This window comes from Triplophysa rosa, linkage group LG23 (assembly GCF_024868665.1).
Source record: "Triplophysa rosa linkage group LG23, Trosa_1v2, whole genome shotgun sequence".
In the NCBI taxonomy this organism is placed as follows: domain Eukaryota; kingdom Metazoa; phylum Chordata; class Actinopteri; order Cypriniformes; family Nemacheilidae; genus Triplophysa; species Triplophysa rosa.
In genome coordinates this window covers 10,394,986-10,414,681 of record NC_079912.1, presented here as the reverse complement: position 1 = coordinate 10,414,681, position 19,696 = coordinate 10,394,986, and the positions used below count along the sequence as shown (strand labels likewise).

Below are 19,696 nucleotides of genomic sequence, written 5' to 3'. Positions count from 1 at the left end.
ATAGTGATTTAAAAAATGTATTAGTAAATGCTGAAATAAACATGAACCGACATTAATAAACGCTGTAAGTATTGTTCCTTGATAATTCACGTTAGCTAATGCATTTACTAATGTTAACAAATACAACCTTATTGTAAATGTACCATTGATTTAAAGGGGTCATATGACACGGCTAAAATGAATATTATCATTTGTTTTAGATGAAATACAATGTGTATAAACGATTTAAGGTTCAAAAACGCTGTATTTTCGAAACACCGTGCATGTTTGTATCTCCTCTTTGCTCCGCCTCTCTGAAAAGTGCAGATTTTTTACAAAGCTCATGGCTCTGAAAAGCGAGGTGTGCTATGATTGGCCAGTTAACCAGTGCGTAGTGATTGGTCGAATACTGCAAGCGTGTAACGGAAATGTATCGCCTCTTACCATATTTGGAACATCAGATTCCAACGCAATTGTTCTGACAGGTACGCCCACCTTACAAGCGTATACATTTGGACGGTCTTAGTCAAATCATACCAAGAACTGACGTAGATTTGTGGGGGTGTGGTTACACGAGGAATTTCAGGCAGGTCTGGGTGAGCATTCGCTTTTAAATAGAATGCATCTATTGTTCCGACACTTTAATTTTTGCAATTTTACGTGTCTAATACATGCATGGACAACTTATAACACACCAAAGACATAGAAAAACACATATTCGCGCCATATAACCCCTTTAATGTTTAATCAATAACCAATTTAACATTGATTCAACATTACAGTAAATAAATTATCTTTGTTATCTGGGTACATTCCCTTAAGAAAACTGAAAGATAGACCGTCTGAAAGTGCAGTCCATGTACAATGCAAAGACCTACTGTGCCACTGAAACAAATGAAAATTGTGACTAATATTATGGTCCCAGTAAGTTGAAAAACAAACATCCAATTTGGCTAATTCTACTGTAGACAGCATTAACAGAAATGATTATTAGATAGGGGCTAACGCTTTCTCAAACCCCAAATAAATACTCCATTCAGAAGAGCATCATCTGTAGCAAAGAGCATTTTGACACATTTGCAAAGTATACAAACTCTGACTAGAACGGTTTCATGTATACTGAATACAAAAATAAATCATTTGTAATATATAAAACCTGAAAGTCTGTGCCCACATCAGTACAACAGCTCATAGTAGACTTGTGTATTGTGCGCTTCAAGGCCAAGGAAAACTGACATCGTAGGGGGTCAATGTTCACCAGAGAACAGTTCTGTCATGAAAACATCTTGATGCATACAACAATGTATACATTTGGCAAAAATGTTTACAGGCTGCAGAAATTCTGGAAGGCTCCTGTGTAAAGTTGCCTCAGTGCAAACAGATAACAGTGCAAACTGCCATAAGTGCAGGAGTGCATTTGATGTAGACGTGCATGTGTCATTATTTGCTTATTCTACCTCATTCGAGCTGGAATTCGGATGCAAAGCAGAGTGTAGAAAGGTAGAGATGTTAGTCCTATTAAATAAACAAAACTGCACAACATAACTTATGACCCATTAATAGTCATATCCAGTGTGGACATTGCACCGCTCCAGATATCCACTTCTTTATTCCTCTCTGATGAAAAATAGATGTTCATTCACTTTTCATCCTTTGAGTCATTCATCTTCTCTTTTCATCCTCTCATTCTCATCTTCTTCTTCTTCGTTTACCTCTTCTCCTTCCTCCCTCTCATTCCCATCAGCCGCATCTAACCGGGAAGTGACCTCACTCATAGGAGTGGAGTTATCTTCCTCCACAACCCTATCTGCATCTGGGGTTTTCTTCTGCAAAAATAGACAGCAATAAAATACAAACTAATACACGGAGACTATTGTAAGCTTTTGGCATAGGTTGTTTTTTTGACAGGCAGAAAAGCCCTCAGGTAAACACTTTTTTATTCTTTTTAATAGTAAAAACGTCACCACACGATTATTGTGCTGTTCTTACATTTTTTACAAATTAAGAAACATTTTTAGTATGAAAACATATTGGAAAGTATGCATGCTTTGTTAATGACACAGACTGTTTGAGCATCTTGACCAAACAGTCATCAAGGTCAACAATTGGAAGACGGATGAACAATGATGCTGCAGAAATGACACATTTCACCTTTAAATGTGTGATACTAGTTGTAATATTTGTAAGTCAGATGGGTCCTCACCAGTTTTCTGTAGACAAAACAGGCACCCACTGCGACCATGGTTGACTCTCCTACAAATCCTGCCAGTAAAGACCCAACTCCTAGTGTGGCACCATGTACCCTGAACAATGACAAAAGCATTAAAGGGATCGTTCAACTGAAACCTTTCATTTCATTCAAAACCTGTATGACTTTTTTTCCCTTTGCAGAACACAAAAGAAGATATTTTGAAGAATGTTTTGAACCAAACAACACCGACCCCCAATGACTTCCACTATACAGTATGGACACAAAACCACTGAGACATTTCTCAAAATATCTTCTTTTGTGTTCCACTGAGAACACCATATACTGTACAGGTTTTGATTGACATGAGGGTGAAAAATAATGACAACTAATGACAGAATTTCTATTTTTGGGTAAACTACCCCTCTGAGTCAAACAAATAGATTGACACACAATGTATCATTGTTTGTTATCTTCAACAGAAAACCAGATGATCATCAAACCCATGTAAAACAACTAGCTGTTTGCATTAGTTTTGGAGCTCTGGGTCATAATTCATTCAACAGATGCAGACGGGGAATCAGATTAGCATATTTTTAGACTTTCTCCAAAATTGATATGCAGCATGACAGCTAATTACTTCACACACTTGATCAGAGAATACAGCACACTGATATCTTAGAGCAGTTTTTCAGATGTTTTTTGAAAGAGAAAGATATTAAAGAACCACAAGTAATATAATATAAGAAAGATAACCACAAAGTGGCGGAGGTGTAAAGTATTTGAGCCTTTTTATGTACATTTATCAAGTGTTTTTCTTTGGGAAAATGTTACTTCACTACATTATATTACACTTTTTACTCCACATTTACATTTCAGAAAATATTTTTTTACATTTAATACTTAAAGGTCCAATGTGTACTTTTTCGGAGGATCTATTGACAGAAATGCGATATTATATACATGACTATATGTTCAGAGGTGTATAAAGACCTTACACAATGAAGCATAGAAACCTTATATAATTATGTTTTTATTCACATCACGTCTGGATTACTGTAATGCTTTGTATCTGGGTGTTAGCCAGTCTTCATGTCACGCCTTCAAAAAGTACAAAATGCAGCAGCAAGGTTGCTGTTGGTTTGGTTTCACACTCAACTTGATTCTGTCAAACCCTGGTGCGTTTGCGTTCGTCTAACGTCATCAAAAATGTGCACGGCGCATGACAGAAAACAAAACACGGATCAATATATTGTGTTTTTATTAATTTGGTGCTATAAAGCGCGCAGAGTAAATGACATTTGGGTTTACTGTATGCGCGTTGCATGCAGACGGCTTTCTGCTGCTTGCAAACAGACTATTTTGAGGAAACAGTGGATTACCATTGACCTGCCGCTCTGATTCCACTCGCAACGCAGAAATACGATGCAGCCTGCACTCTCGCTCGAATCCAAGGTAAATCATCAACACTATCATCTCTTACATGTGTTTTATTGAAGGAAATACATAGTAATCGGCTTAAACGCATGCGCAGGTCACTTTTCTTCCTCATCAAGTGTGCACCCGGGTCCGTGTTGCTTTCATATTCATGAGAACCGAGCCACAGTTCGAGAGCAACCGAACTCAGACCACCTCCTTCAGGTAGTCTCGGGTTCGGTAGCCAGGTGCACAGCCGGGTTCGGTTGAAAGCTTTCACATTAGCGATTTTTCATGCAAACCGCGCCCCGTTCCGAACTAAACTTCAAGTGTGAAAGCCACCTGAAACTCCTCGTTCACGCTTAAAAAGCAAAGATCATGCTTTTTCAGTCGCTGCTCCAAAATTGTGGAATGCCTACCTCTGAAATCATGTTTAAAACTCGCCTTAAGACATATTTGTTTGATGAGGCTTTTGCTAATATGTAAACTCGTTTTCTATTGTATTTCTGTATGGAATTGTACAGCACTTTAGTACACTCTGTGGCTCTGAAGTGCTCTACAAAACATGTTTCGTAAATACGTAATCTTCTTCGGCAAAGAAGCGAAAACGTGACAACAATTTAGTCCTGTGTCAGCCACCATAGTGCTTCGAAAGGGAGGAGGGAGGGGCGGAGCAAGCTGTTTGTTGCAATTTGCAACCTCACCACAAGATGCCGCTAAAAATCACACAATGGTCCTTACTTTTACTCAAGTAAAACAATTTTTGAGTACAATAACTTGAGTAAAAGTAGGAAAGTACTATGATTTTTGTATTTATCAAATGTAGTTGAGTAAAAAGTATGACATATGCTACGCTTTATAACGTATGGAAGTAAAATGAACACTGATCAAGTAAATTTGCTTGATCCTTGAGAGTAAAAACACTCAAGTACTACACCTCTGCAATTCTGTAATCTGCGTGCTTTGTTTAGCATCAGATGTGAACCTAGACAGGTAATGATGTCACAGACAGTGAGGCGTGGCTCTTGTGTTGTGTACTGACCCCAAATAAGGCAGAACCAGAAGGCTTGTGATGAGCACAATAATGCGAAGGACAGAACTGGGCGCCAACACAAAGGTTTTCTTCAATGTCATTAACCAGCCCGTCATCTGAGCTCGAACCGTCACTGCATAACACAAACAAAACATCACATCATATGATAGGCAATGAAATGGACATTTTATCAAACAATAATCTAATTGTACCTGGAAAAGGGAAAAAGGAAAATATTCTTAGTGGAATGATGCACAGTTGTGCAAATTCCAGGTCGACTCCAATGACATGAACCAAGATGAGCTCCGAGACACGAGGAGTCCAGAATATAATGAAACAAAGCTGAGAATCACACAACAATACATTATTTTAAAGCAGCCCTAACACACGAGGTTTCTGACAATCTCGTATTAATCTTGAGTACCTATAGAGTAGTATTGCATACTTCGTATCTTCGAAGAGTATTTAGTTTGATCACATTTATGTGCGGCATATTTTAATGCTGGGACGGCTCCATATATCAGTTTCAAACAATCTCCAAATCCAGCGTCATATCCACCGTTTATATAACGTTCATCACCCAAATGCAGTGAACAAACAAACACCTGAACTTCGCGAATGTATGTTCTCTCTCTCTTTCCTGCACACAAGTGAAAGTGACGTCTGCGCATGCTCCTTCTCCTGCTCTCCTTGCTGCCGCGTGGGCGTGCCGCATGCTTTTCCGGGAGAATTGTCCAATAGGGGACTACGAAAAATTGTTACGAAACAGTTTTATATGTTCAAAAAAACTTTCCGAAACCTGTACAATCGCTGGGGGAGTGTATCGAGCACAGAAATACAACGTAATACGCCCAACTCGGTTTTTGACAAGTTGACCAGTTGTTAGCTTTCCTGTAGCTCAGTGGTAAGAGCCTGGTGCTAACAGCGCCAAGGTCATGGGTTCGATCCCAGGGGATAGCACATAATTACAAACAAATGTATAGCATAATGCAATGTAAGTTGCTTTGGATAAAAGAGTCTGCCAAATGCATAAAAAATGTAAATGACCATGTTAAGCATGAGAAGACAGCAGGTTTAACATTGTAAAGAAGTCAGAATGCATGACACACCGTTGCACCACCCCTTTAAAACCAGAGCAGAATCACTTGTTCATGTTTCAAAAATCAAAAGTGCATTTAAATTGAAACACAAATGTGCACGTCACATGCATTACGTCAAGCGCTTATTTTGTAATGTGGATTGTTATTTTGGATGTGCGTGTTTGTGCCTTGTTGAAAGAGATTCCAGTATGATCGGATTATGCAATTCTCTCACGCCAAGTCTGTTTGACATCCTCCCAATGGCCATTCCCCGCTTTTGGCACAAGAATTGAATCTGCGCAGGCCTGATGTACTTGTTTACAGTGTGATATCCTCCACATTTGATCAGGTTAACTCTGTCTTTCCTGACCCCCGGTCCTGGCCACAAATATTGAGCTAGTAAAATTCACACAGATGCCAATCTTTAAAGAGTAGAGTAGCCTACTTTTTCACACAACCCGCAAACCAAAACAAACACCCTGAACAAGCTTTGCCAATGGGTGTGTAGTTTGGCATGTATTTCCAGCCTTAAAACGTGTAACACAGACCAGAACATCAATGCAAACTTAACCTGGCTTATAAAGGCAAACTATGAAGTTTGAGGGTTTTCGAGGTTAGACCTGTGCATTTGAAGCATTTTTGTATTTTGGTATATAAACCCAACTGAGGCAATCTTCTGTTTGTTTACAGAAATTATATTCTATTATATGTCAGATTACTTGTTTTTCTTCACTATCATCATGAAACAAGAGAGCAGCCAGGAGAGCAGCCAAACATCTTCAGGCTGTTTTTAAGGTCGACTTCACTGGTGGTGCAGGTGTGAGATTCTCATTCTGTAGAGAGGGTGTGAAACATCTGCCAACATGTCCTGCTCATTGCCATTTAATTCAATCCTCCATCTGATAATTACCAAACAAGCATCTACAAGTCACGCGATTGAAAACAAATGACATGGACAGCATTAAAAACAGGCTTATGATGTTTGTCCGTTTACAGCATGGATACACAGTTTGTCTGCACATCTCGGGAAAACAGTTTTATTTGATTTCACACAATGTTCTTGTGTGATAAAAAAACGTGGTATTTTTCGTTTTCAGCCAATAGGATAGCGTCTACTCTGGCCTCTGGTTCACGCGCATTTGAGAGGTGATATTTAAATGTAAAAAGTTTAACCCAAAATCTTGAGTTTGAAAAGACATGATATTTGTCAGCTAGCAAGCCATATTATACATAATCATTGAAATGGTTTGTAAAGATTTACCGTTAAAGAAAGCAGAAAGCAGCCGAGAGTAAATCTCTTGATGTGGGATTTGGTGACCTGCTGACCAGCGGCTAACTTGTTGTTTGGAGTATTCTGTTAAACATAAGTACAAATTCAGATCTAGCAACCAACAAACAAAATAAACAAATACAGTGTATCCTGCTTGTGTGGAAAAAAACGGTTTTAAAATAAAAATAAAAACAAAAGGCAAAGCAATGCTTTTAATTCAACACCACACGTGACATGAATCTACACAACAAAGCACAAAAACCAAGCTGTCAGAAGAACACAGAGCACTAGAGTCTGTAAATACAGTGCTTAATGTCACAAACAAGATCTCGGTAACCTAAATCCTTCGCTTAAACTCAATGAAAACATGACGGCTCTTGCAGCCACAGAGAGGTGACATTGGCTACGTCTACAAGCAATAGGGAGCAAAACCCGAACAAGTTAAATCTGGTTTGGTAAGACTTTTAAAACCACTGGCACCGAATTTTCGACTAGTATGTAACTGCAGATGTGAAGGACGTGGAACACTTGTTTTAGGTGTTGACTAAAGAACGTTCCAAAGCCTCAACCCAAAATGTGTTGCTGAGGTCAGGTTTAAAATGAAAGAAACAAGCTCTTTATATAAAAAGACAGTGATACAGCAGGTTAGACAAGATTCTTGAGAAAGTGTGTGGTGCTTGCCTGTGCAAAACTCGCTGTGGCAATGCTTGGATGTCCGTGGTGCTTGCCAAGCCACTGCTATGCAATTGCTAACATGTTCTAAATGGTTGTTTAGCTCCTCAACAGGCTGCACGATTTGAAGAATCATTCATGCCCGCCGCACCAAAAAAACAGGTTTCGCTGCCTCACAATAGAAAAAACCCTTTCTGGTAAGTAACAAAATGACATGTCATGATCTCGCCCATATTGAATAGCCTGAGAAAAACAGATCACCCACCTTATCGAAAGCTGGATAGATGGCTCGTAGCTCTGTTAACCAGCCGTAGGGCATGTGACCAACGGGATATGTGGCTGTGAGGACAGCAACCGCCTAGCAACACACACCAACAATTCTTATAGTTAGAACAGTTTGTCTTGTGTTATGATGACCGTCCCACGTACCGACGCCCATCGTTCGTTGCTTACTTCAGTCGATGCTGCACTGCCTTTAAGGTCCCGAGAGACGAACAGGTTAACGATGGGTCTGCTGATGCGCTGGGTGGCCAAAATGAGGGCGAGCGGCCACCAGAAACTAAGCATACTTCTTACTGTGGCATCTCCCTGGAAATGACAACCACACATACACTACTGTAGCAAAAATGTATGAAAATCCAATAAATTGGATGCAAAGGGAAACGAAAACTAGCTAGCATGTTTTAAAAACCTTTTTTTTAAGATGTTTTTCTTTTATAAATTCTATAAAGTATCTGCACGGTGGATTGTGGAGTGTAGCTGTTTGATAAATATACCCCTTGATCGATGCTGATTGATTCAGGGATGCTGTTGTGGACGTTACAGTAGTAGCCCAGTCCAACGATAGTGAAGCGCACTAGAGTTCCCACATACAGAGAGAGGATGGGAATAAGAAGAGGTTCTAAACACTCCAGGTTACTTTGGAGAAGGATTGCCACTAATATTATCTGCAGGAAGAGAGATCAAAGAAATGTTAGAAAAAAATGAATCAGTCTTAAACATGTGATGTACCTGTTATTTTTATTTTCATTTATTTATTTCATTTAAGGTAACTGCTACCTTTTTTTATTTATTAGACCACCACCCAATGTAAGGTTTGTTTCACAGGTGCGCTAAACTAATAGTACTGGTGATTACCAAAAGGGTATTCTGTTCCTATAATGGTTAATCCACCAGTATGTGTATATAGCACTATAGACGGTTTCAAAGCAACAACATAAACACACGTTACTGCATGTGCATGCGCATCCGGTACACATACGCAAAGAGTGCCTGTAGATTATTTCTGATAACAAGTAAAAGAAACCCAGAAGAACCGTTACTTGGAAAACTTGCCTCTCCAATATTTTGAATTTAGACTGCGATACCAAGCTCAAGCGCTAGATGTCAATGTCCCATACGTTTTCTTTAAATGCGACAAAAATACAGGACCCATTCAACAAATTGTTTATTTAATAAAATTAAGATTCGACAAATCGTTTATTTAATACAATTATTATACAATAAAATAATAAGATAAATTAATATTAACATAAATTAAATATAAATTTTAATATAATTAAGACACTAACCAGACCGATAAACAAACATAGACCGGAAGTTAATGGCACTCCAGGCGCGCGTCTGATGAAACGGTCTATAGCCACAGGCGTATTTTTAATGCTTCAATTTTTTAAATTTAGCTGCTGTCCTTCTAAAAACCTTGTATGCCCATATTTTGTGATTTTTTTACTTTTTGCCATAAATCATTAGTAGTCACCCTTTATGTTTGTCACTGGGTTTTGGAAATATCTAACCAATAAAAAGTATTAAAAAGTGCTTGTCAATTTTGAAAACACAGTATTTAATTATTTAAAAAGTACAGTGTTACAGAAAAAAACAGTAAAGCACTTTATTGTTTTTTATTCAGATGCACAAATACAGTTATTTACGGTTAGGTTGAATGTTTATGGCTAAATTATAGGCTTCATTAATTTCTGACTTCTGAAAGAAGTTTAATATTTTTTTATTATAACAGGTGGTCACGGGAGCAACTGCACCTTTTCTGAGGGGTATGCGAGATCAGTTTTGGTAAGTTTCACTTAAGTTATATAACCAATAATTTTGAAATTTAATACCTTTAATTCAAAAAAGCTTGTCTAGTTTTAAACAATAAAACTTATTTAAATATCCCAAATATAAGTAACAATCGAGTTATTAGAGCCCATTAGAGATGTGCTGGTGAGGAAATGTTCCCAGTGAATAATAAACTTACAGTATTTTGATCTTCAATGTTAGACATTTAGATTATTCCCTTTTCCTCCAACATTATTAATTATTATTAAAACGAAATTATTATCAAAATGCATTGTATAACAGAAATAAACAGACAGTTTTAGTTTTTTCCCCACTTACTTTAAAACAAATTCTTAGTTTGTGGTTCATTAATATTTAATGAAAACATAACAATAAAATAGAAGCCTATGTTAAACATACTTTTACTGAAAATTTATAATAAAACTTTTATTGAAAAACGAAATAAGACGGATAACATACATTATAACACAAATAAATAAAAGACCTTTGGATTTTCCCCTTACTTTCAAACATTTTTAGTTTGTGGTTCATATTTTATGAAATCACAACATCATAAGAGTAAAACAAAGACAAACTCACTTACACTGAAAGAAGAAATTATAACTTCTTGCACAAATAAAAGCGTCTGCCAAAAGCATAAATGTAAATGTATCATTTTTCTTATTAACAAACGTTCTTTAGCGCTCTTGTCTCTTGTCAATCATCGCACTGTTTTATGTTTATTATTTAACAATTAACATTGTTATTGTTACCTGTGCAACAACATCAGAAATGGAGGCAGAACCCACCAGCAGGCTGTACTTGTGCTTTAAGAGGATGCCAGCATGAATCCACGCCTTTGAGGAAATAAAAAACAAGATACAATCAAAAGACAAATCCAAGAAACCAAAAGTATCAACTAAACCCACTATTGAGAATACCATGTTTCCATAATGCAAGGTGGCCTTAACTTTTCCTTTCAGTCTGATGAACCAGACACACAGTAATATGAAGCAATTAAAAATAAAAATGGAATAAACAGAATAAAAATGCAATCATTTTGAATTAATTTTATTACTAAAATAATTGGATATCGCTCACTGGCAGATCATGTGATACAACTTTATGGTTTCAATTTATGCAATACATATTGTGGCATTAATAATGTAGGGTAATGTGTGTATAGTATATGCAGTAAGCCAGTCAAAGTGTACGCTGCAGTAAGGTGTTATGTGATACCTGTAATCGTCTGGTCAGACATTTTTAACCTCTCTCACCCTGTACAGATTATTAATAGAGCTTCACACTTACCATTGCATCTAATATTGGAAATACTGCCAGGTACAAAAAAGCCCTTCTCGTCTTGTTTCCCACTGATTCATCCACATGATGGAGCTTATTTATAATGTAGTAGCCCAGATCCGTGTAAGCTAGGGAAATTTTTACAATAATTATTTATTGTTTTCAGTGTTTTGATTAGAGTACACATACGGTTTTCTTTTCTTTTCTTTTCTTTTCTTTTCTTATAAAGCAACTGGATGTGGAAATGCATTCGCAAAGTGTCAAAAAAGGGCATATAAATTCTTGTACATTTTGGGGTTTTTTGATTCCCCAGTTAGAAGGTTTTTTTCTGCAAGGTTTTTTTTAAGAGTGGATTATTTGCTTACTGTCCTATTAATTATGTTTGAATCATGAAAATTTTCTTTAAAAACAGACACACCTATAAGGACATGAAGCACTACAGCAATGATTCCTGCCACGACCATGCACAGGATGGCCTTTGTTCTGTCTTTTCTGCTGTTGACAAACACGAGTCCAACATTTTTGAAGTCGCTCATTGGACCCGTGAAGAACTTCATGAGTGAGTATGCCAGACCATAGCTGGCCAACATCTCCATTCTGTCCTCCTTCACAGCAGCTATACCCCTGTTCAGAGCCTGCAAACATAACCAGGGGTAAAGTATTATTGTCTGATTTTAAGCTGAAAGTACAGAGCAACTAGAGTTTTCTGCAGAAAACAGAGATGAACCTAAAGCATGAGCAACAGTATTAGTAATGCTTTCCTCAGAAAGAACCTGTAAATGCTATACTAGTATTAAATGCATTATGACTCAAATGTTGTGTTCGGTGGAAAAACCTGACAAAATGTCTAGAAACAGTTTGCTTTTTGGCAGTCCTTTACCTCTAAAAAAATGTATTGTGTGTTTGTGAGGATGTGTGTTGTTTATTATAGAAATACATACAGTAAGTAATACAATGAACAGATAGTAAGATGACAAAACAAGGTTGCAGGCGAGAATATGTACGTTGAAATTCCATTTTTAGCTATTTGTGCAAAGGCCTATAACAGCAAGTACAAGAGAGATAATAAAACTGCTCCTATAAATACACTCACAGGGTTACATAAGACTAATCCTTACCACTCTCCTCTCATTCATATGCACACATACCCAATAAGACCGTCACTGTCACCTTGACAAATGTAAGGAAACAGACCACAGTACATGGCTGAATGTAAAAAGAACCTAAAAACTAATGTTAACTCATGCTAATGTTAAAACCGTCTTTCTGCAAAGCTGAATTAACTACAACAGCATAATTCAGTCGAACTCTTCATGCAAATTGTTAACTACTAGCAGCTACATTCTGTACAGCCAGACCTGACCCACTGGTCAAGCCTGATTTTTTACGAATCTCCGCGTTATCTCCACTACTAAACCTTTTGAAACGTTCAGTTTCTTGCCAGACGTCTCTTAAAGGTCCAGTTTGTGAAATTTAGCGGTATCTAGTGGTGAGGTTGCTAATTGCAACCAACGGCTCACTCCACCGCTCAACCTTCCCTACGGTGGCTGACACAGAACTAAGATGTCGTCACGTTTTCGCTTCTTTGCTGAAGGAGATAACATATTTACGAAACGCCATCTGTAGAGCAGTTTGTCCATTTAGGGCTACCGTAGAAACAACATGGTGAATTCAATGTATAGATAGAAATAGCTCATTCCAAGGTAATAAAAACACAACGCTTCATTATGTAAGGTCTTTATACACCTCTGAAGATTATATAAATCATGTATATTATATTGCATTTCTGTTAATAGATCCTCCAATAAATATGCTGTAGCCTATTTCAAAAAATCGATGTTATGTTCAAGTAAAGTTGAGCCCTGATGCAGAGTTATTTTTGAGTGTAAAAGCATCTTGCCGGATCAGACATACTGCACGGAGATATAATCAAATGAACAATTCTAAAAAAAAGCTCCCTAATGTGTCTAGATTTGCATTTCTGACCGCAATAAAGAGTGCGAATTTCATTGCTTACATGGCAGTATAATGGTTTTTGGGCACTTCTGTACCCCAAATGCACCCTCAATTCATACATGTAAAAATATTTCACTGCATGCATCATGTTACAGTGATACACTGACATTCGAATTATCCTCTGACTCAACAGTCAAATCTCAGCCTGTAATTCACTTCACCTTTTCATTAGAAAGGAGTGGCAGTCATTGTACCATGTTATGTAAGGGCCATATTCATAAACACTTTAGAAATTATGTTCTTTCAGAGCCACTGCAGTCTGAAAAATCAACCTTTCGTGTTTAATTATTGTAAATCTAGTATGATGAGATGCCAGAGATTGAACCAACATTCCCAACGCAATGCTAAAGAAGACAAACATCAAGATAAAACTGGCACATACCTCTTAGTAAATCATTTTACCCCAAGTGACTTCGTACTACTGTACAAGGACAATCTAATTTAAGTAGAGTTCAAGTTATTTGCCCAAGGATACTATGATAGTTCATGGTTCCTTCCTTGCTGGATCTGAACCTGTTCTGAAAACCAACACAGGTGTCCACTACACCACAACACCCAATATCGGACGTTCATTACAATCTCTATGGTCAGACCATATTAATTGTGTATTTGAATTTGACCACAACATCGCCTACTGTTCCTCCAGTACAAATCAAGTTGCTTGCCATAATATGTGATACAGTCAAAATCGGAATAATTTCATCTTACCTGTTCTCCGAAGTCAATGGCTATATTAGTAATGGCCAGTGGCAGCAGAAAGCGAATAAGTGGCCAGTACGCAGTTCGTGTAAGACAGTCCATACTGATCATGTGTTTTCAAGGCATTCGCTGAAGAGTAACAGTTATCGGCACCAGTCTCACCACTGTCTGAAGTTAAACTGGAAAGAGTGGAGTCATTGTGTCATCTGTACTGTTATTCCGAGCGCATCCGTGCAGGAGGAGACATAAGAAGGTCACCTAAACATTTCATAGTCATTTCATCGTGCCATGTATTCGCAAGTGAATGCTCACAAAAGGCGGATGTCTGACACTGCCATAGTTCTGCGTTTTAGTATGAGACTTGAAACATGCCAGGCTGAAGGACTGTGTCGGCTGTGAGCGTGTCTCTGTTTTATTTATTCTCGTGCAGAGCGCAGACACACGTGGGGCGTCACAACACATTCCTTCTCCAGATGTTTACGTCATGCGCTTTTTAAATCAAACGAAATTGTATACTCGTTTGGGTTATTTATTATTATACTTTACTGTGTGTACTAATACATTTCAGATAGAAGTACATGTAAAAAATGTTTTAATAATATATTTAAATGCTTCGCCACAGGTCTACTTAATGAATCTCTGCTGCCCCCTGGTGGATGTTTGTCTAGGAGACCGGTGACAGCTGAAACTTTTTCATCTACTTTTTCTAATACCCGAAACACAGATTTGTTAATTTTCTTCTATATAAAACACAAACACACCCAGAATAAAATAAATGTGAGTATTTCATTTACTTTTTATTGAGTAGGCTATTTTATATTGTATTTAAGTCAGTGTAGCGAATTAAATCATTTATATTTGCATAAACCGTTTCTTTTTCAGGAAGCTCATTGACATATTAGAATGTTAAAATGCGACACAAGTAATGTTTTGTATTTTTTATAATTAACTACATCTAAAAACATTGATATTTAATAATCCCCCAAAATTAATTTTTTTTAATATTTTTACTAAACAAGATAAAAAATACATTATTTTATTTTATCACGGTATGTACGATTCCAGAGTGAAAAACAGGGCAAGAAAAATCATCATTGACTCCACACACCCAGCACACAAACTCTTTGATCTGCTGCCCTCTGGCTGGCGCTTTAGAGCACCAAACACCAGGACTTCCAGACACAGAAGCAGCTTCTTCCCCCAGGCAATCTCCCTCCTAAACAGATAACTGCTCCTTAAGAGCAATATTCCACTTCCACTACTCCTATAGTGTGCACTACTGTGCCTTATTATATCCACATCTTATGTATACATGTATATAACACTACCTCTACTTACTAAATTATCCATTTGCACAAGTGTACATACAATCTGTTAATATGTTTATTCTACTATATACTACCCGGTACAATGTCTCTTATATGTTATTATCCCCCATTTTCTGTAAAATAGTCTTTATTTTATATATGCACAATTTAGAATCTTTTAGACTGTAAATCGTATTATATTGTATTGTCATTGTGTTAAATGTCTGNCACAAGTGTACATACAATCTGTTAATATGTTTATTCTACTATATACTACCCTGTACAATGTCTCTTATATGTTATTATCCCCCATTTTCTGTAAAATAGTCTTTATTTTATATATGCACAATTTAGAATCTTTTAGACTCTAAATCGTATTATATTGTATTGTCATTGTGTTGAATGTCTGTACTAAAAGCTTCCAACACCAAAGAAAATTCCTTGTGTGTGCAAGCACACTTGGCAATAAAGCTCTTCTGATTCTGATTCTGATTCATAATATGTAACAGCAGATGGCGCAACATACCAATGCAGCTTTAAAATCTGTTCCGCATGAGTAAAATCCTTTGAAGTCCTGCCTTCATTGGTCTCAGGGACCACAGCGGCACTAGTTCTCTGTTCACGTGTCTTTAAATACAATACAGGGCGAAATGGTAAAACAGTAACATTTGACAGTACAACTACAGTGTTTTGTTCTTTCGGACTGCTTCTGAATTACAGCCACAAAATATATAGTCCCAGCCAGGGATAACTGTTGATATTTCAGTCGAAATAATAATACTTATATTAAGTGAAAGACTGAAATGTAACTAGGTTCAATCCCACTTTCCCCTAAATGACATGAATTAATTATTTCGGAAGGCTTTTAAAAATAGACTATTCATGGAAAAGAAATTCCCCGTGTATACATCACACAGAAATCCTAATTCGTGAATTTCATTTTATTATTTGCATTATTTAGCCCACTGACGTTAAAATATCACTTCTTTCCCGTTGCAGTGGACACTATACTGTGTCTGCAACTTATTTTGACCAATATTATAATAGCAGTATTATAGCAGTATTATAGCAGTAGTTTGTATTGTATTATTCTTGTTTTGCAACTGCATGACCTCTTATCCATATATTCACGTCGGCTCCTAAACCTACTTGTGTTTCCACTAACCATGCTGTCACTCCTTAACCATAAAATGCTCCACCACTCCCTAACGTCAAGGAGGTTTAAACCCCGCCCACATTGTTCCACTGACATATCGATCCTTCCGCGGAAACTAGTCCCTCTTTTAACGAATTCAGACATTAAATCCAACACAATCGCTAACTTATTAAACAGTTATGTTTTCGCAGAAGTGGTTATGTTTTTTTTACAATCGACCTATGGGCCCAAAAATGCGTTTTACACTTTAACTCGTTCAACGAGTTTGTTTGCGTTTGGCGGGAAAACTACGCAGTCAACGTCAGTCAGTGGGCACTATTCAGCTCGCAGGAGCTGCTGAACTTATTCATCCTGCAACTGTCACACAAACTATCAGTCTGTCCAGCATCTGAGAGGCGAACGAGTGCGTACTGTTAATCACATTACACATCCCCTGGCATTAGACCACGACTCTGACTTCACTTATGCTGCAAGGGAACGGAGGAAATTATTGGATATTACTTGCTCCTTGTATTTTTGCATATTTTCTTTGCGTCGAGTCTACAACTCAACCATTCTGAAACTGCATTTGTTAATACACGGTAAGAATCCAGAATGTTCTATTTTGCATGTCTCTTGAAGACTTTAAGCACATTTGTGTTTTTTGGCTGTTAATATTACAGACATTGCTGATTTAGGAAGGCTGCATGTTAGTCTGCCAAGGTTTCTAAGAGTTGCTGCTTTGTGAAAGCAAAGATGCGTTTAAATGTTTTGGTTGTAACACACCGGCTTCAAGGTGTAACGTTAGTCGCTCCCATTTCTACACATGTTGACATTCATGTGCATTTGATGTCTGCTGTGTCTAGTCATATCCACAAACTCTAATGGATCTTGCAAACGCATTTAAACTCGTTTTATACATTTTATCCACAAACCAAACCTGTGCACTTTGTAATAATGTCGTTGAACGCTGTCTCTCGCGCGTTATAATAATTTGATCTCGTTTTCTTCGCCAGTGTCAAAATGCCGGTGAGTGCGAGTTTGGCGTATAAAAACTACGATTACGACTACGACTCCATCCAGCCCTATTTCTACTTCGACAACGACGATGAGGATTTTTATCATCAGCAACAAGGACAGACTCAACCTCCGGCTCCCAGCGAGGACATTTGGAAGAAATTCGAGCTGCTGCCCACGCCGCCCCTCTCGCCCAGCCGGAGACAGTCGCTCTCCACCGCGGACCAGCTGGAGATGGTCAGCGAGTTTTTGGGGGACGACGTGGTGAACCAGAGCTTCATCTGCGATGCGGACTACTCCCAGTCCTTCATCAAGTCCATCATCATCCAGGATTGCATGTGGAGCGGCTTTTCCGCCGCCGCCAAGTTGGAGAAAGTGGTTTCGGAGAGACTGGCGTCCCTGCACGCTGCCAGAAAGGAATTATTGTCGGACAGTACGGATAGCGCCTCAAATCGTCTCAATGCGAGTTACTTGCAGGATCTGAGCACATCTGCATCAGAATGCATAGACCCGTCGGTGGTGTTCCCTTATCCTCTAACCGAGTCACCTAAATCCTGCAAGGTTGCCCCATCACAGCCCATGCTGGTATTGGACACCCCACCGAACAGCTCGAGCAGCAGTGGGAGTGATTCAGGTGTGTTTTGCGTTCGTGACCTTATTGTCATTATTCATATTTTTATTTAGAAATACTTTACCAAATGCATGATAGTGGTTTGTTTAGTGGGTTACTGCATGCAAGGGTTAGATTTGCCCTCCAAATCCCTCAATTTACTATCCACGACCTTGTAATGGCAGTTATGGGAGGTGTGCTGGGACTTTGTCCTTTTTCGGAGACTGATGAAAGCGTGCAGTTTTGCAATGGGGGATCGGTGCAAGTGGTAGTTGGATAATCTTTCTCCACACCCTCCCTGCTGGACCCCCAGCCTCGAGACAAATCAGAACTGTAGGAAAGGCTGCAGTGTTCAAATATCAGCTGAGAGGGAAAAGTGGGCGGGAACTGGAATGCAGAGATTCCCCCCACACCGCCCTTTGTGGAAAGTCATTTGCCAAATTCCATTATATTCCCACAGCTTTACCATACGGGGAATTCAAAACAACAAAAGTTTTGCGCTGTAATTTACTGTTTCTCTTTATTATTTGATTGCAGATGATGAAGAGGAGGAGGAGGAAGAAGAAGAAGAGGAGGAGGAAGAAGAAGAAGAGGATGAGGTGGAAGAAGAAGAGGAAGAAATTGATGTGGTGACGGTAGAGAAGCGCCACAAAAGAAGCGAGACCGAGGTGTCCGAATTGAGGTATCCCAGTCCCCTGGTCCTGAAGCGCTGCCACGTCTCCACCCACCAGCACAACTATGCCGCCCACCCCTCCACGCGGCACGAGCAGCCCGCCGTCAAGAGGCTACGGCTGGAGGCCAGCGCAGTGGTCAGCAGCAACAGGCACGCGAAACAACGCAAGTGCACGAGTCCACGGACGTCAGATTCAGAGGACAACGACAAACGCAGGACTCACAATGTACTGGAGCGCCAGCGCAGAAACGAACTCAAGCTCAGCTTTTTCGCGCTACGGGACGAGATCCCTGATGTTGCGAATAACGAGAAAGCCGCCAAAGTGGTGATCCTAAAGAAAGCGACAGAATGCATCCACAGCATGCAGAAGGATGAACAGAGGTTGCTGTCAATCAAAGAACAGCTGAGGCGAAAAAGTGAACAGTTAAAGAACAGGCTGCATCAGCTGCGGAGTTCACATTAATGAATCAAGTTGAAAAGACTTTAAAGACACAACCCCCCCCCAGCTTTTTTATGCAAGTTAAGGACTGTTTCTGTGTATAGTTGTGATGTTGCATGTTCAATGCATTTTTCTTTTGACTATTGTCAGTTTTTTCAATGTTCAAAACTGCCACAGTTTCCAATTTAAAGTGGTTAAATAAAATAATTTGTATTTAAGTCATTTATTTTTATTAATAAAATAAGAAAATATGGGGACACACAACCCTAAAGTAAAATTTGTTTTATATGTTTTTGTATATAACGGATTAATTTTCCTAAGAAAGGTATTTTTGGATCTGTATCAGCTATGTGTTCTCATCAGCCATATATTTGTTTCACTATGTGGTTTTTTCATGTTTTCACGATTCCTAATCATAAATGCATTTCTTTCGGAACTTGACTCTTCGTCTCTGTTTTACACTTCAAAAGCAGTGAACTTGTACACACACAAACAAACACAAAAGATTTTCTGTCTATACTAGGCCGATTCTATTCTATTTTTCAAAGAGACTTTGACAGGTCTCGATTCTAGAGATTAAATATTTGCCTTGCTTTGCCAAAATATGCTCTAAGCCTGTTTTCCACGTCATGTTAATTATTATTAGTCATAAAGGTCAGTTTACCTAAGTTGTCACCCATGTAACATGCAATCTGTTACTGCAACTGCTGGCAGGCATCCATGATTCACAGAGAAAAATACACAGCCATTCATCGCTATACATACCCCACACAAAAGACACTCATGCTTGGCGTTCAAATGATCAC

At 38.4% G+C, this 19,696-nt stretch overlaps 2 protein-coding genes across 3 annotated transcripts; one reads left to right on the top strand and one right to left on the bottom strand.

Annotated features, from left to right (window-relative positions):
- Nucleotides 1–14: 14 nt before the first annotated feature.
- On the bottom strand, nt 15–14,128 carry ankha (ANKH inorganic pyrophosphate transport regulator a). Of its 2 annotated transcripts, none has more exons than XM_057323267.1 (12): nt 13,719–14,128; nt 11,413–11,629; nt 11,004–11,122; nt 10,502–10,549; nt 8,414–8,584; nt 8,091–8,225; nt 7,903–7,995; nt 6,957–7,049; nt 4,829–4,958; nt 4,626–4,749; nt 2,183–2,282; nt 15–1,805 (listed from the first exon to the last, which is right to left on the bottom strand). In XM_057323267.1, exons 1-12 carry the CDS (start codon nt 13,818–13,820, stop codon nt 1,638–1,640), a joined length of 1,500 nt encoding a protein of 499 aa, XP_057179250.1. In that variant the 5' UTR covers nt 13,821–14,128; the 3' UTR covers nt 15–1,637. The 2 variants fall into 2 exon arrangements, with proteins under 2 accessions (XP_057179250.1, XP_057179249.1); XM_057323266.1 differs by having other exon boundaries at nt 16–1,805; nt 10,466–10,549; nt 13,719–14,127.
- A 2,336-nt stretch (nt 14,129–16,464) lies between these two features.
- myca (MYC proto-oncogene, bHLH transcription factor a) lies at nt 16,465–19,326 on the top strand. The gene is made up of 3 exons (XM_057322530.1): nt 16,465–16,753; nt 17,168–17,802; nt 18,316–19,326. The coding sequence occupies exons 2-3, from the start codon at nt 17,175–17,177 to the stop codon at nt 18,912–18,914; spliced, it is 1,227 nt and encodes a 408-aa protein (XP_057178513.1). The 5' UTR covers nt 16,465–16,753; nt 17,168–17,174; the 3' UTR covers nt 18,915–19,326.
- The last annotated feature ends 370 nt before the right edge of the window (nt 19,327–19,696 follow it).

Coding starts and splice junctions, on each gene's coding strand:
- ankha (XM_057323266.1), bottom strand. CDS start 13,820: ATGATCAGTATGGACTGTCTTACACGAACTGCGTACTGGCCACTTATT. Junction 7,050..7,902: donor TCTATCCAGCTTTCGATAAG/GTGGGTGATCTG, acceptor TATGTTTAACAG/AATACTCCAAACAACAAGTT. Junction 2,283..4,625: donor CTGGTTCTGCCTTATTTGGG/GTCAGTACACAA, acceptor GTCATTGTTCAG/GGTACATGGTGCCACACTAG.
- myca (XM_057322530.1), top strand. CDS start 17,175: ATGCCGGTGAGTGCGAGTTTGGCGTATAAAAACTACGATTACGACTAC. Junction 17,803..18,315: donor CAGCAGTGGGAGTGATTCAG/GTGTGTTTTGCG, acceptor ATTTGATTGCAG/ATGATGAAGAGGAGGAGGAG.